Source organism: Myotis brandtii, unplaced genomic scaffold (genome assembly GCF_000412655.1).
Source record: "Myotis brandtii unplaced genomic scaffold, ASM41265v1 scaffold653, whole genome shotgun sequence".
Classification (NCBI taxonomy): domain Eukaryota; kingdom Metazoa; phylum Chordata; class Mammalia; order Chiroptera; family Vespertilionidae; genus Myotis; species Myotis brandtii.
In genome coordinates, this window is record NW_005370535.1 from 206,266 (window position 1) to 219,229 (window position 12,964).

Below are 12,964 nucleotides of genomic sequence, written 5' to 3' on the forward strand. Positions count from 1 at the left end.
CCCCAGTCAGAGCAGCCCAGAACCTGGGGGTGCTTCCTAGCACGTGAGCTCAATTACTGTATTTGGTGGGCGCACCAGTGGGAGCAGGGCCGACCCCTCGCCTCATTGCTGTCACCTGTGTCTGACTCAAGTTCAATGCTCCAAGCTTCATAGTACAGACTCATCACTTTTCAAAGGAAGTGACATTGACTCACCTGGGTCCTTACAAGAAGCAAATGAGACACTTGATAGCACTGGCAAAACCAGATCAAACACTTTTTTTATTTATTTAAATACAATTCCTACACTATGTGTCAGATAAACAAGGCATAAAATACAGGGTGTACTAAAAAAATGTATACACACTTGGAGTGATTATAAAGCCAGTGTTTATTAACGTACAGTTCATTTTCAACATTTTAAAGAATCTACAGAAATGAATAATTTTTTTGCCAATGCCCGTTTTCACTCCGATGGCCATTCTGGCCCAGGCACTGCTGATAATGCGAAGCAATGGCATCGCAAACATCAACAATCATTTCATTCGGTATTTGTGTGCCTTCTTCGTCGACTGTTGCCGGCTTTGTACCATAAACTTTATCTTTTATGTGTCCCCCATAAAAAATAGTCTAGTGGCACTGTAGGACAAATTTTCTTTGTTCAAAGTTTAGTCTGGCTTCACCCATTATTTCAAATCAGTTAAACCTAAAAAGGAGTGAAAATTAAGTGAGGTATCAGCTGTTAAAGTGCGTATTTTGGGACACCCCATATACTGCAGTTTGCTGAAAGGTGGGGCTAAGTCCTGACGTTCTTTGAAGATGTCATTTGGACGAAATAGTAATCATTTTAAGTCTCAGCCCTTCTCCACGTGCTATTGCTTATATTTCACTCAAGAAAAATAACATAGAGAACCTTGAGTTTCAAAACACCTAAATTAGCAAAATCCTGTCTTGCTTTTCTTGTTGCATCCCCTCCTGAGTGATAGAAACATTAATTAAAATGCTCAGTAGAGTTGCAAGGAAGGTCCTAGACTTTTCCTCTCTTTGGGGGGCTAAAATAAATGGAATTTAATCTCAAGCTGGCTGGCTCTCATCCTCACGCTAAGACCATGAGCCCCTGCAGAAGGAATCTTTGAATTGAAAGATAGTATTCATTTCTGAAATCTTACACTATTAACTTTATGTGAAAATACTATCCACAAAAAGTTAAATATTTTTTTAAAATGCTATAGTCTACAAAGATCAAAAGAGCATAAAAGGACCAAGACTGGAAAGTCCTCGGGGGTAGAATGGTCTAAATGGGAGGAGAAGATTAATAAATGCAACAGGTCTACAATTTGTACCTGGGGGACAGGATGTACCCAAGTCCCATTAAAGTTTCAGGGGCGAAAGTTGATCCGTGGTCTCGCTGCGCCACCTGGTGGCCGCTTTTCCTGACCACCTGAATCAACCAAGCAACCGCGCGCAGCAGCGCCACCTAGCGGGAGCCTCCGAGGGCCCTCCTCCCCTTCCGCCCCACGCCCCACCCCCCTCCACCCCACCTCAGGCCTAGGGAGGGTTTGTGGGAGGGTTTCCTTCTGAATGGAAGACTGAGGGTGGGAGACATTGTTCAGGATCCCCTCAGCTTTGTCCTGACAGTCGCTGGGGCTCTGAAAGGAACAGAGGAGGTGTCGGTGGGGTTCGAGGACCTGCTCCTCTGCATTGCCTGCTGGTGCCCAGCCGCCTGGCTGGGCTCTGGGTGAGCACCTGCACAGTGCTGTGAGAACGAGTGCCGGTATTTTCTGCGCTTTCTGAGCAGGGGAAGGGGCCTTAGAGAGGTAACCGATGTCGAAGCCACCAGGAAGTCCTCCCAGGCAAGCTGGTTCGCTCCTGGAAAAGGAGAGTGGTCGGTAATCAGGCAAGTTTAATACTGTCAGGCACTTGTTAAAACCATGGTCTGTGGTCAGGCATCCTTACTGCCCCATTCTCGTGCTGTGTGACTCTGGGCAAGTTGCTGACTTCTCTGGGCCTCTGTTTTCTCGGTGAAAAAATGGACATGGCCTAGAACATGCTCATTGCCACTCTGCAGCAGCATCCCCGGGAGGTTCTTAGAAATCTCAGGCTCTGCCGGGAACCTACGAATCCAGGGCCTCTGGGAAGTGAGGCGCAGCCTCCTGTGTTTAACAGTCCCTCCCTGGGTGCTCACGGCGGAGAACCTCTGACTTCAAGACATAGCAAAGGCGGAAGGAGAGAATGCGTGTAAACATCTAGCTGGGATCCGTGCTCAGTGAAAGACTGTGTCTCAGACTTTGGAGAGCTCACCTGAGGGGGGCTCTCTTTCCTTCTTTCCCCTTTTTGTATATTTCAATTACAAATGTAAGACATGATGTTAAACATAGCATTACCGAGGACTCCACAGTTCCTCTCCCAGGTATCTATCCAAACAACTGGCAACAGAGACTCAGACAAATGCTTGTATACCCACGTTCATGGCAGCAGCACTCATAATAGTCAGAAGGTGGAAGGAAGCAATGCAGGTGTGCCCAGCTGGTGACCGGGTAAACAGCGGAATGTTATTCTGCCATAAAAAGAGTTATGTGGTGACATGTGACAACACGATGAACCAGAACAACACTATGCTAAGAAGCCAGATACAAAAGGATTAACATTGCAGGACATGATTGATATGAAATATCCCAAGTGGGCAGACCCATAGAGACAGAAAGTAGATGAGTGGTTGTCTAGAATTAAGGGGAATAGAGGGCCCAGGGTTTCTTTTTAGGGGATAAAAATGTTCTGGAACTAGACAGTAGTGGTGGTTGCACAACATTGTGAATGTACTAAATGCCATTAATGGCAAATTTATGTTATATGGGTGGGTATTTTACCACAATAATAATAATAATAAAAAGACACTAGTTGTGACCAACCATTCTAGCAACCTCCCGCCCTGAAGTCAGTATTGCTGAGAGTTTGAAAATCTTTGACATTATTCTGTTTTTGCGCCAGTAAATTTCAATGCACATCTATGAGGTTTGCCTCCATGTGAAAACTGTAACTCAATGAGCTCACACACATTTCCTGGGCAACTTGCTGTTTTTCACTTGCAGACACATCACAGACAGCCCTGGTGGCCGTCCCTTGGCCGATGCACACAAATCACGCCATTGTGTAATAGCTGCAGAATGTCCAGCATCCTCCCCGCGGCGGCATTGGCGTGTTTCCAGGCACTTGCCGCCATGAGCAGCTGTCGTGAACATCCGCGCCGGCTCGTTATGTGCTGGGGCTTTGTCTCTGCGGCGCGGCTTTACAAAGGCAGCCTTATTGCGGGGCCGTCATCCAGAAAGGCATCTACGCCTCCCCCGGTGTGGGACCGGGCCGATTCCCCGGCACCTGGGTTATCAGTATTTATCATTTTTCCGATTGCACACAGACAATGCACACGACCCCGTGCGTAGGTGACATTGCACGGGTTTATTTATTCGGCTTGACAGCTGGTGAGGTTGGCCTCCCTGTGCTGAGCCAGGTTCGCGAACGTCAGGCAGGGGGAGCTGCAGACCTTCTCAGGATGTGATGAGCGTCTGGAACGTTCTCCCAGAAAAGAGTGCGAGCAACACGCATGTCTCGCAGACAATTTCAGGGGTCCAGGCGGGGGCGCCCGGTGGGCGCTGACTGTGACGCAGACTGCGGCATCCGTGACATTTGCGATGAACACAAACACCGGAGTTTTCTAAATGTTAATGGGTTTCTCTGCCCTCTGCCGGGTGCTTGCGAACTGGGCGCGCTGCAGAGGCACAGCCCAGGGCCTGGAACTTTCCTCTCGCCTGAGAGGTTTTCTTCCCTCTCCTGCAGAGCCGACCCTGGCGTTTGAAGTTCAAAACGACTTTCTAGAAGCTGCCGAGGAAGCTCTGTACTTAATAGCAAAACATCAGCAAGTGTCAGGGACATTACTTATCCCCACGCTGGGAATGAGCCGTTCTGGATGGAGACGCTTATGGTACAAGGTTTGCGGAGGATGGATGAGGCTCTCTGCGAACCGGGAGGCTATTGATTCCCGGCGAGTAAACACTGTAAGCAAATTAAGTGGCCGTAGTGATAATAATAATAGCAATGTCTACTGTTTGTCAAGCGTCTGCTCTGTGCCAGGCACTGGGTCCCTCCAGCAATGACAGGGGCAGGTTTTATTACCCAATGTGACCAATGGGGAAACTGAGGCTCTGAGAAATACAACTGGTTGGCCCGGAGCCGCACAGCCGGTGGCAAAGGACAATTCTAAACGGATCTAGCAGCTCACAAGGCCCGGCCCTCCCGGGAGGTCGGGGGGCACACCCGCGGGGCTTCAGGTCCAGAGGGCACAGCTCACCTTGGTTGTCTTATTTCACCAACAACCAGGTTGGCAGGGAGATGATGGGGCTCCGTGATAGACAAAGAAGCTGACGACCATTTGCCCAGAAGTCACACACTGGTGAGGAGTGAAGAAAGGAATAGACTTCTGGCCCACAAATACACCGAAAACAAGGCAATGGGACTAACTCCCCGCAAAACACAGCTGCCTGCAGTTGGCTCTGTTTGTGTATTTTTAAAAGGGAGACTGGCGAGGGTCTAGCATACCAGTTCCAAAGGGAGACTTTCTTCTTGTTGGAATTAAAGGAACTGGGAGTGGTTTGAAAAGGAGAGGACTTTCGCCTTGGCCGGTTTGGCTCAGTGGATAGAGCGTTGGCCTGCAAACTGAAGGGTCCCAGGTTCGATTCCGGTCAAGGGCATATGCCCGGGTTGTAGGCTCGATCCCCAGTGGGGGACTTGCAGGAGGCAGCCAATAATTACTCTCTCTCATCATGGATGTTTCTATCTCTCTCTCCCTCTTCCTTCCTCTCTGAAATCAATAAAAATATATTTTTAAAAAAAGAAAGAAAGAAAAGGAGAAGACTTTCTCACCCTAGGTTTCGGTGTCACTTATCAGTGTCAGGAGCCACCTACGTCCCCTGAGATGCCATGGGAAGCCCTTCCGCCTCTCCAGGAAATGCTGGCTGGTGACTATACTTCAGGTAGAGGGTCCAGGCCTGGGGCAGAGGGCAGAATTGGAGGTCAGAGCTCAAGTTCAGCTGACACCTCGTGGAGGAGGCCCGAGGTCCAGAGGGACAGCCAAGGCACCCACATCCAGGGCCTGAAGGATGCTGGAGACCACAGGAGGCAGCAGCTAATTACTCTCTCTCATCATGGATGTTTCTATCTCTCTCTCCCTCTTCCTTCCTCTCTGAAATCAATAAAAATATATTTTTAAAAAAAGAAAGAAAGAAAAGGAGAAGACTTTCTCACCCTAGGTTTCGGTGTCACTTATCAGTGTCAGGAGCCACCTACGTCCCCTGAGATGCCATGGGAAGCCCTTCCGCCTCTCCAGGAAATGCTGGCTGGTGACTATACTTCAGGTAGAGGGTCCAGGCCTGGGGCAGAGGGCAGAATTGGAGGTCAGAGCTCAAGTTCAGCTGACACCTCGTGGAGGAGGCCCGAGGTCCAGAGGGACAGCCAAGGCACCCACATCCAGGGCCTGAAGGATGCTGGAGACCAGGCCAATAGCTAGGATGCAGAATAAGGCTCAGGATCTGTGTTTAGCTGCCCCTGAGACAATGGGGGGGCGGGGTGACCAGAGGCTTGATGGCCTGGAGGCTGGGTCAGCCAAACCAGACCTGGGAAAGATGTTCAAAGCTCCCTCTGAACCACAGTTGGTGTCACCTCTTTCTAATTCACACTGACCTCAGGAGGATTGGGGGCACCTTATAACTAAACACGTACAAGAAGAGTGACTCGTTACAACGCACTCAGGGGGGAGTGGGTATTTGCTCCAGGTGGGGCCTGATCGTGGCTCTGAGCATCCTGGCGGCCAAGGCGAGTAGAAACCCAGCTGCACCTGCTTAGAGTGAGTGGTTCATCCCTCCAGAGGGGCTCCTGGTTCCAAGGACTGTTTCCAGGCTGACGTCAGGCACACCGGTGAGCAATGTCCCTGACGGCAGAGATGCTGAGGAAGCCGCCTTCATGTGGCCACCAAGCAACCCAGGGCACTCCATGGCATTCTCATGGGGGCACTGACCTCACAGTGTCAGGTCATCAGTTCTGTGGTGACAGGAACTTAAGAGAGTCCAAGAAAGGCACCAAGTGGTTCTCCTACCTTCCCTCTCTCTCCAACACCAAGAATTTAGCCTTTGACTTCAGCAAGGCTATCCCACCAAAGCTCTTGGATGACAACAACTCGCACCTATTGAGCATGTCCTACTTCCTAGCCCAGTGATGGCGAACCTTTGAGCTCGGCGTGTCAGCATTTTGAAAAACCCTAACTTAACTCTGGTGCCGTGTCACATATAGAAGTTTTTTGATATTTGAAACCATAGTAAAACAGAGATTTATATTTTTGATATTTATTTTATATATTTAAATGCCATTTAACAAAGAAAAATCAACCAAAAAAATGAGTTCGCGTGTCACCTCTGACACGCGTGTCATAGGTTTGCCATCACTGTCCTAGGCCCTCCCAGCACCCTTAGGGACCAGGCACCATGACTACCCTCCATCTTCTATCCACAGGGCAGAGCCGGCAATATGTGATCTGGGGTCCACACTGACCCCAAACTCTGCATCTCCACACTAGCCCCCCAGTTTCTTGCTCTAGTGACTGAGAGCCCAGGCTTACAGGAAATACAAGATAAAGAGAGGGGGCTGGATTTTCTACCCAGAAGCCTGGCCCAGCCCCTTTCCCAAAGGAAGCCCATTCTCTCCTCGGCTCGGTGAGGCCCACCCGGCCCCTGCAAACCCCCGCTGTTTCACTGCTAAACACCGTCCCCAATGCCTTGGGCCTAAATGGATTCTAAAGTCCTACACAAATGCTTGCGATACCCCAACCCCAAATGTTTTTTTCTGTTGGCTCCAAAGAATGACCAAAAAACACCTTCAAAAAAATGTTTAATGAAATATCTACAAATGTGACATGACTGTGATCAATTGCAAATCAACTCTTCTATGGGATGGACATACTTTATTTATCTGTGATGAGGCTTGTTTGAATATGAGAGAGGATGTTGAGATTGTCTCAAATGAAGAGTCCTTAGGACCTACAGGCGTGTTCAAATGACCCTGCCACAGGCGGAGCAAAAGGTCACCACAGAGAGTTGAGAATTTGCCCAATTTCTGGCCGAGCGTTTAATTGAATTGGGGCCGTAGGGAGATAGAGTGCTTGCCTCCAAAGTTCTGGGGACGAGTGTCAGGCGCTTGGCTCTCCTAAAACAAAGACAATAGAGCAAAGCTCCAGGCAAACGTGACTTTGAGTAATGCCCCTTGTTAAGTTAAAAGGGTGCTCAGTCCCCCCCGCCCCCCCCAACACACACACACAACACACCTCATTAGCTAAATGAATTGACCTGCTCTATGGGGTTATTTAATATCTGCCTATGACTTTGGAGAAAGCCTGCCAAAAACGAAATCTCAGTTTTGACATAGTTGACGCTAAACTCTATTTTTTTCCTGACTATTATTTGTCAAACAGATTGCTGAGCTGGGTGCAGCCCCGTCTGCTGAGTGTAAGGCCCCATCAACACAGCTCTTACTCGCTATGACAGCAGGAAATGTGGCCAATTAATTTAAAAGCTGAATCCCGTTGTTGGGACCTAAGTCAGAAGGAAGGGCGCCAGGATTCCATGCCATCTCCATCACTTTAAAAACACAACATAGGCACCCGAGAGGGATTCCAGAAGTTGCAGCAGAATCTAGGGCCTTAGAGAAACATGCACGGCAGGACCCAGGGCCATCCGCCCTGTGGCTTCAGAGCCCAGGACTGTCCCAATGAGTCTCAAGTTGTTCTACCACTTTCCTCTGTGAAACGAGTTAGTTTCACAACAGAGGGCAGTCTTATGGGTGTGCCTCAATTCTTCTTCTCCCCTTGTACCATATCCCAATCCCCCAAAAATTCAAGCCAACACTCAAAACCAGAAGTTATATCAAAAAGTCATATTTCCAGCTCTAGACAGCTTGGAAAGATCTGGCTGCCTTTGACCCACATTTCTGTTGGAGCTGAGCCATGGCGCCCTCTTCAGACAGGGGAGTGTGTCAGTTTGCCTCAGACCTCACCTTTCCCTATAGTCTCCCCCACGCAGCTCCCTCACCCACACAGCAGGTCTGTATCTTGTGTGAGGCACGGAACCTAGAATTAAGCATAGATGCTGCCCCATAAGGTCCTGCAGCGAGCAGGGTACCAGCAAGAAAGGAGAAAGCTGGTGGGAGGTGGTGCTTGGGCCATTGGGGATGGGACACACGGAAAGAAGGTGTCAGCTCCTTCTACCAGCTCGTCACCGTCTTTCACACCACCACCTCCACATTCACACCACCACCTCCACATTCACACCACCACCTCCACATTCACACCACCACCTCCACATTCACACCACCACCTCCACATTCAATGCCAATGTGCTGCCTTTCAACAAATCAGGCGCCCTGCGGAGAACATGTGTGGAGAGCCAAGCTCTCCCCCGACCCCACCCCACCCGGACTCAGGCCTCAGACCCCTCAAGGATGGCTCAGGGAAACTTCTGGAACATTACTAGCTGTGGGAGCCTTTGGTTCTGTGAGCTTTACAAACTGAAGCTCACTGCACATGGCCTCCCGGCATTTGCCAACACGCGTCTGTAGCGTAACAGCAGAGCTGCTCTGCTGATGGTTGGGACTCCGACCACCGGTGCATTAGACGGCCTCCGGACGCGGGACAAGGTAATTGGCCTCATCACCCTGAGTGGCGTTATCAGGCACCGCGTACAAACAGCCTAAAATTAAAGGCTGGCATGGAGCCTATTAGGGCCGTAATGGGTTACAAAATGAACACAGCTCACCTATTTCTATCAGCTCCTTCCGCAGGTCATCTGCAACCAGGACAGATAATTTACTATCTGATTCAGATTAATTGCCATGTTTTCCTGCCTTCCTGCTCACCAAGGGTCACCGTGGACCCGAGCTCTTCAAACGTTGCCCGGCTCAGCTTTGACCAGCAAACATCCCTGTGGGAGCTCCGCCGTGCTCTTCTCCTTGGGGCCGGACCCACACTCTCCTCCCTGACAAGCCTGGCTCAGGTCTTCGGGCCCTTCGCCCCTGGCTTGGGCAGCTGGGTGGACAGGAACATTTGCTGCTCATCCTGCCTGCGGTTCAGCTGGTGGGCGATGTCCCTGGGGGTCATCCCCTTGGCATCTTTGGCGTAGACGGAGGCCCCGTGTTGGAGCAGGAGGCCTATACAGTCCGAATGGCCCATGAATGTAGCCACATGCAGGGGTGTCCTGCCCATGGGGGAGCGGCTGAGACAGCTGGCTCCTGCAAAATAAGAAAGCTGCCTGAGGGAGGCACGTCCAGGAAGAGAAGCATGGAGGGGCTGAGGCTATGAAAGGAATATTAGGGAAATTAACAACTGCTCCCACGCTCAGCACCAGGTCTCAGGGAGGGGGCAATGCACCCCCAGCGCCCAGCATGGCCCCACCTCCAGGCTGCTCCTCCGCCGCAGCCAATGATCTTTCAAAAAGCCAATCACCCTCCTCCATCCCGTTGCTAACATCCACTGCCCTTGGGGTAATGTTCTAGGTCTTTACTACTCTATCTCCCCTCCCCTCCCCTCCCCCTTATCACTCCAGCAACACCCCCACAATGTTCTTCCTCCCCACCCTGCACGCTCCGATCATACCAGCCTCCCATCTTCACCCCTTAAATATACCCTGCTCCCCCATCCTGCCCCTGGCCCTTTGCATGTGCTGTGCCCTTTGCCAACAACACTCTCATCCTTTTTCCTCGCCCCTGGGCTCACGGTACCCTTTCTTAGGTCTCATTCACTCCGTCGGGAAACCCCTACCTCACCAGCACCCCCGAGCTCTTGTGTATAAGCTCAGTAGACACGCTGTGTACACCGACCATGGAATTCATTGCTTGTAATCATGTGCTGACTTCCCTTCATAAGCTCCGCGAGGGCAGAAGACACAGTGGTTTTGTTTTCCTTCCCAGCACCTAGCGCGATGCCTGGGGAAGCCAGGCGGCCAGGCGATGACGGACGGACGACGGGCTTGACTCATAGACAGACTTGGCTTTGACCACACCCCTCACTGCCCCCTGCAGGTGGATGGGCTAATGACAGGTGTCCAACGTGGACTTGTTGAATGGAATCAAACTCTGGGTAACAAATGTCATGACACAGAAAACCAGGCACTTTAATTCCATGCAACTGACATGTGGGGAGCCCATTTTTATGAGCCATGGCTGGTCGGTGAGGTAAAGGGTTCATTAAACAAATTCTCCTAACACCGAGCCTGGGCCAGGTCGTCTCTCCCCAATGGCCATCTGCAAAGGACAGAGAACGTTGCGAAGCTGGCTGTAATTTTTTAACTGGCGCTTTCAAATACATCACAGTTCCATCAGAGGGAGAATGACGTTTTATGAGCTTAAAGGACTGCTGGGTTGTGAAAAGCCCATATTTCATCTCACAACAGGTGGAGTGCAGAAGGCAGGGGAGGGGGGATACAGTCCGGACGCTCTCTCCATCACGCTGCTGGTCATCTTACCCGCGCACCCGGGATGCTTGCCTGCCCTGCTTGCTGGAGGTGGGAAAAAGCAGACCGAGTGGAGAGAGGCTGGGTCAAGGCCACAGGTGGGAAAGAACGGGTCTAATCTGGGGGCGTTGACAGGGGAGACCCTTGGATGAGGCCCCCTTCTGAGCTTCCAACCATTGACCAACGACCCTGCCTGTCACGCACTTCCTTTTCCCGAGGAAGCGTGACCTGGCCTGGCCGCAACTACTGTGCATTGTTCTTTAATGGGCGACACCCCAATCTGTGGGCCTCTTTCCTCAAAAATGTCCTACATCCAGGGAGATGAAGCCCACTCTTGCAGAATCTCATAGGAAGCCCTTAATTCAGAGACAATGCAGGCTAAGGCTGGGGGTGGGGAGAGAGAGGGAAAGAGGGAAAGAGGGTTTGGGGTGATTAGCTCAAGGCTTGGAGGAAAGGGACTGCCAACCACCAAGAGAACGGGGCCAGCTTGGGGCCCCTAGTCCATGGCAGAAACCCAACCGCAGCTGGGGTGCGAATCACACCGGCATTGGGGGACACTCCGGGGTGTCTGGTTGGACACGGAGCCAGGAAGCCCCTTCAGCTGCTCTCCCACAGCAGAAAGGATTCCCCGGAGATCTGGCTGAGAGAGGGGACCAGCCATGGTTAACATGTCCTAAGACACCTCGGACGGGCCGTGATGGATGGTTGACAAGACCTGAGCCCAGGAAGCCATTGCTGAAGGAACCAGGAAGACAAACCACTCTGTTCTCCCTCCTCACCAAGGACTCCAGCTCTTGAACATACTCCACTGTGTCTCACAATTACCTTGTTCTAGAAGATACTGCACCGCTTCCACGTGGCCTCTGTGCGAGGCGATGTACAAGGCCACGAAGGCCCTCTGAGCTATCCACTTCTTCCGCTGCTTCTCTCCCAGGTATTGCAAAGTTGGGGTTCGGTACGGAGAATCCTCACTCACTCCAAGGCAAGAGAGCTGGGCAAGACGCACGGAGTGGCGTGAGCGTGGGTGGCCACACAGCACAGCTCATCCCTGTTCATCGAGCTTATTTTCTAGAAAGAATACACACTTGCCCCCTTGTGTCAGAGTGATTCATCTTCACCATTGGGTGGACAAGCTGGTTTCCACCTCCTCCCCCACCTGGCTTGGCAAACAGTAGGCGCCTGCTGTGTACCAGAGAAAGGCAGACCCGCCAGGACAGGGCACCTGCCCGTGTGCCAGGCCGAGAATCTCCAGGGCACCTGGGGTGCTGCACTGGCGGTTATATTAGGTTTCCAACTTTACAAAGTACACACGTGAATAGAGAACACATTGCCCAGATTCTTTTGGGGGGCATGAGTGGGTTATAAGTCAAAAGTGAGTGAACACAGTGAAATCACAAACCCAACGAGTGAGTGGAAACACTTGATCCAGGACTTGATCATTAGGACGTAAGTCCTTGTTATCTTTTCTCCCTGCTCTGAAACTTCTACTCAAATATTCACATTAAAGACTGGGTGACTCCCCCTTACCGCACCCCCCACACACACACACAATTTACAACTGCTTCATGAAGTGTAATATCCATTTAAAGAATCATGAAAACACCTTACTGGTATCCCCTTCCACAGCCGCCTGAACCAGGTCCGTCCATCCATCATAACGCCAGACATGTAATGAAATAATTCCGCCGGGGACGACATCGTGAAACCTCAGGGTAGTGTCATCCATCAAAATTCCTGCGAAGAATCAGTTTTTCTTTTTTTAAAAAATGGGTATTCAAGATAAACTATTACGTTAGTTTGGTTAAGAGGTGATCTGACCTTGGGTATCACAAAGATACCTTCAGAACCTTGAGCACTAATCTCATGGGATGGCTCCACACAAATCCGTTTGTGGCCATTAATGCTTTCAGGAAATTAATGTGGCTCAGCTCAAAGAGAAGCCAAACAAAAAAACAAAAAAAAAACAAACAAACAATATTTTTTAAAAAACCACAAGGCAACGATTTATAAAATTCTGCGAATATAACTCATCCTGTTGCGAAAAGCACGAGTCGCTACAGTCATTTCATGAGGCAAACTCTACAAACAGAGTGAAAACTTGAAGTAACTCGGTTATCCTTTATATACAGCACAGCACAGTGTAGTCATCCAGTCACAGGCGTCAAACCAACACTCTGGCGACGGCTGTCATCGTTGGGTAAGAAGCAGCAGTGGCAAACATTCGTTGGATCTTTGCTTTCTCCAGCAGCAGTGCCACACATTAGTCTCATCTCTGCTTGGATTGGGTTATCATTTATTCCAGGTGGAATTCACCAGTGTTGGGTTTTTTTGGTTTCATGATCAAGTGATTACTACACACCTGTAAGAAGTACCTACATTATTATTATTATTATTATTATTATTATTATTATTATTATTTTTAGTTCTCACCCACGGATATGTTTT

At 50.2% G+C, this 12,964-nt stretch overlaps 1 protein-coding gene across 1 annotated transcript in view; it reads right to left on the bottom strand.

Annotated features, from left to right (window-relative positions):
- Nucleotides 1-9,060: 9,060 nt before the first annotated feature.
- Nucleotides 9,061-12,964, bottom strand: part of ANKRD60 (ankyrin repeat domain 60) — an 8,161-nt gene continuing 4,257 nt past the window's right edge. Inside the window, exons 3-5 of the mRNA XM_014528802.1 lie at nt 12,123-12,253; nt 11,345-11,510; nt 9,061-9,299 (exon numbers count right to left, since the gene is read on the bottom strand). Coding sequence (XP_014384288.1) covers nt 9,061-9,299; nt 11,345-11,510; nt 12,123-12,253 — 536 coding nt within the window. The remainder of the gene's footprint in view (nt 9,300-11,344; nt 11,511-12,122; nt 12,254-12,964) is intronic.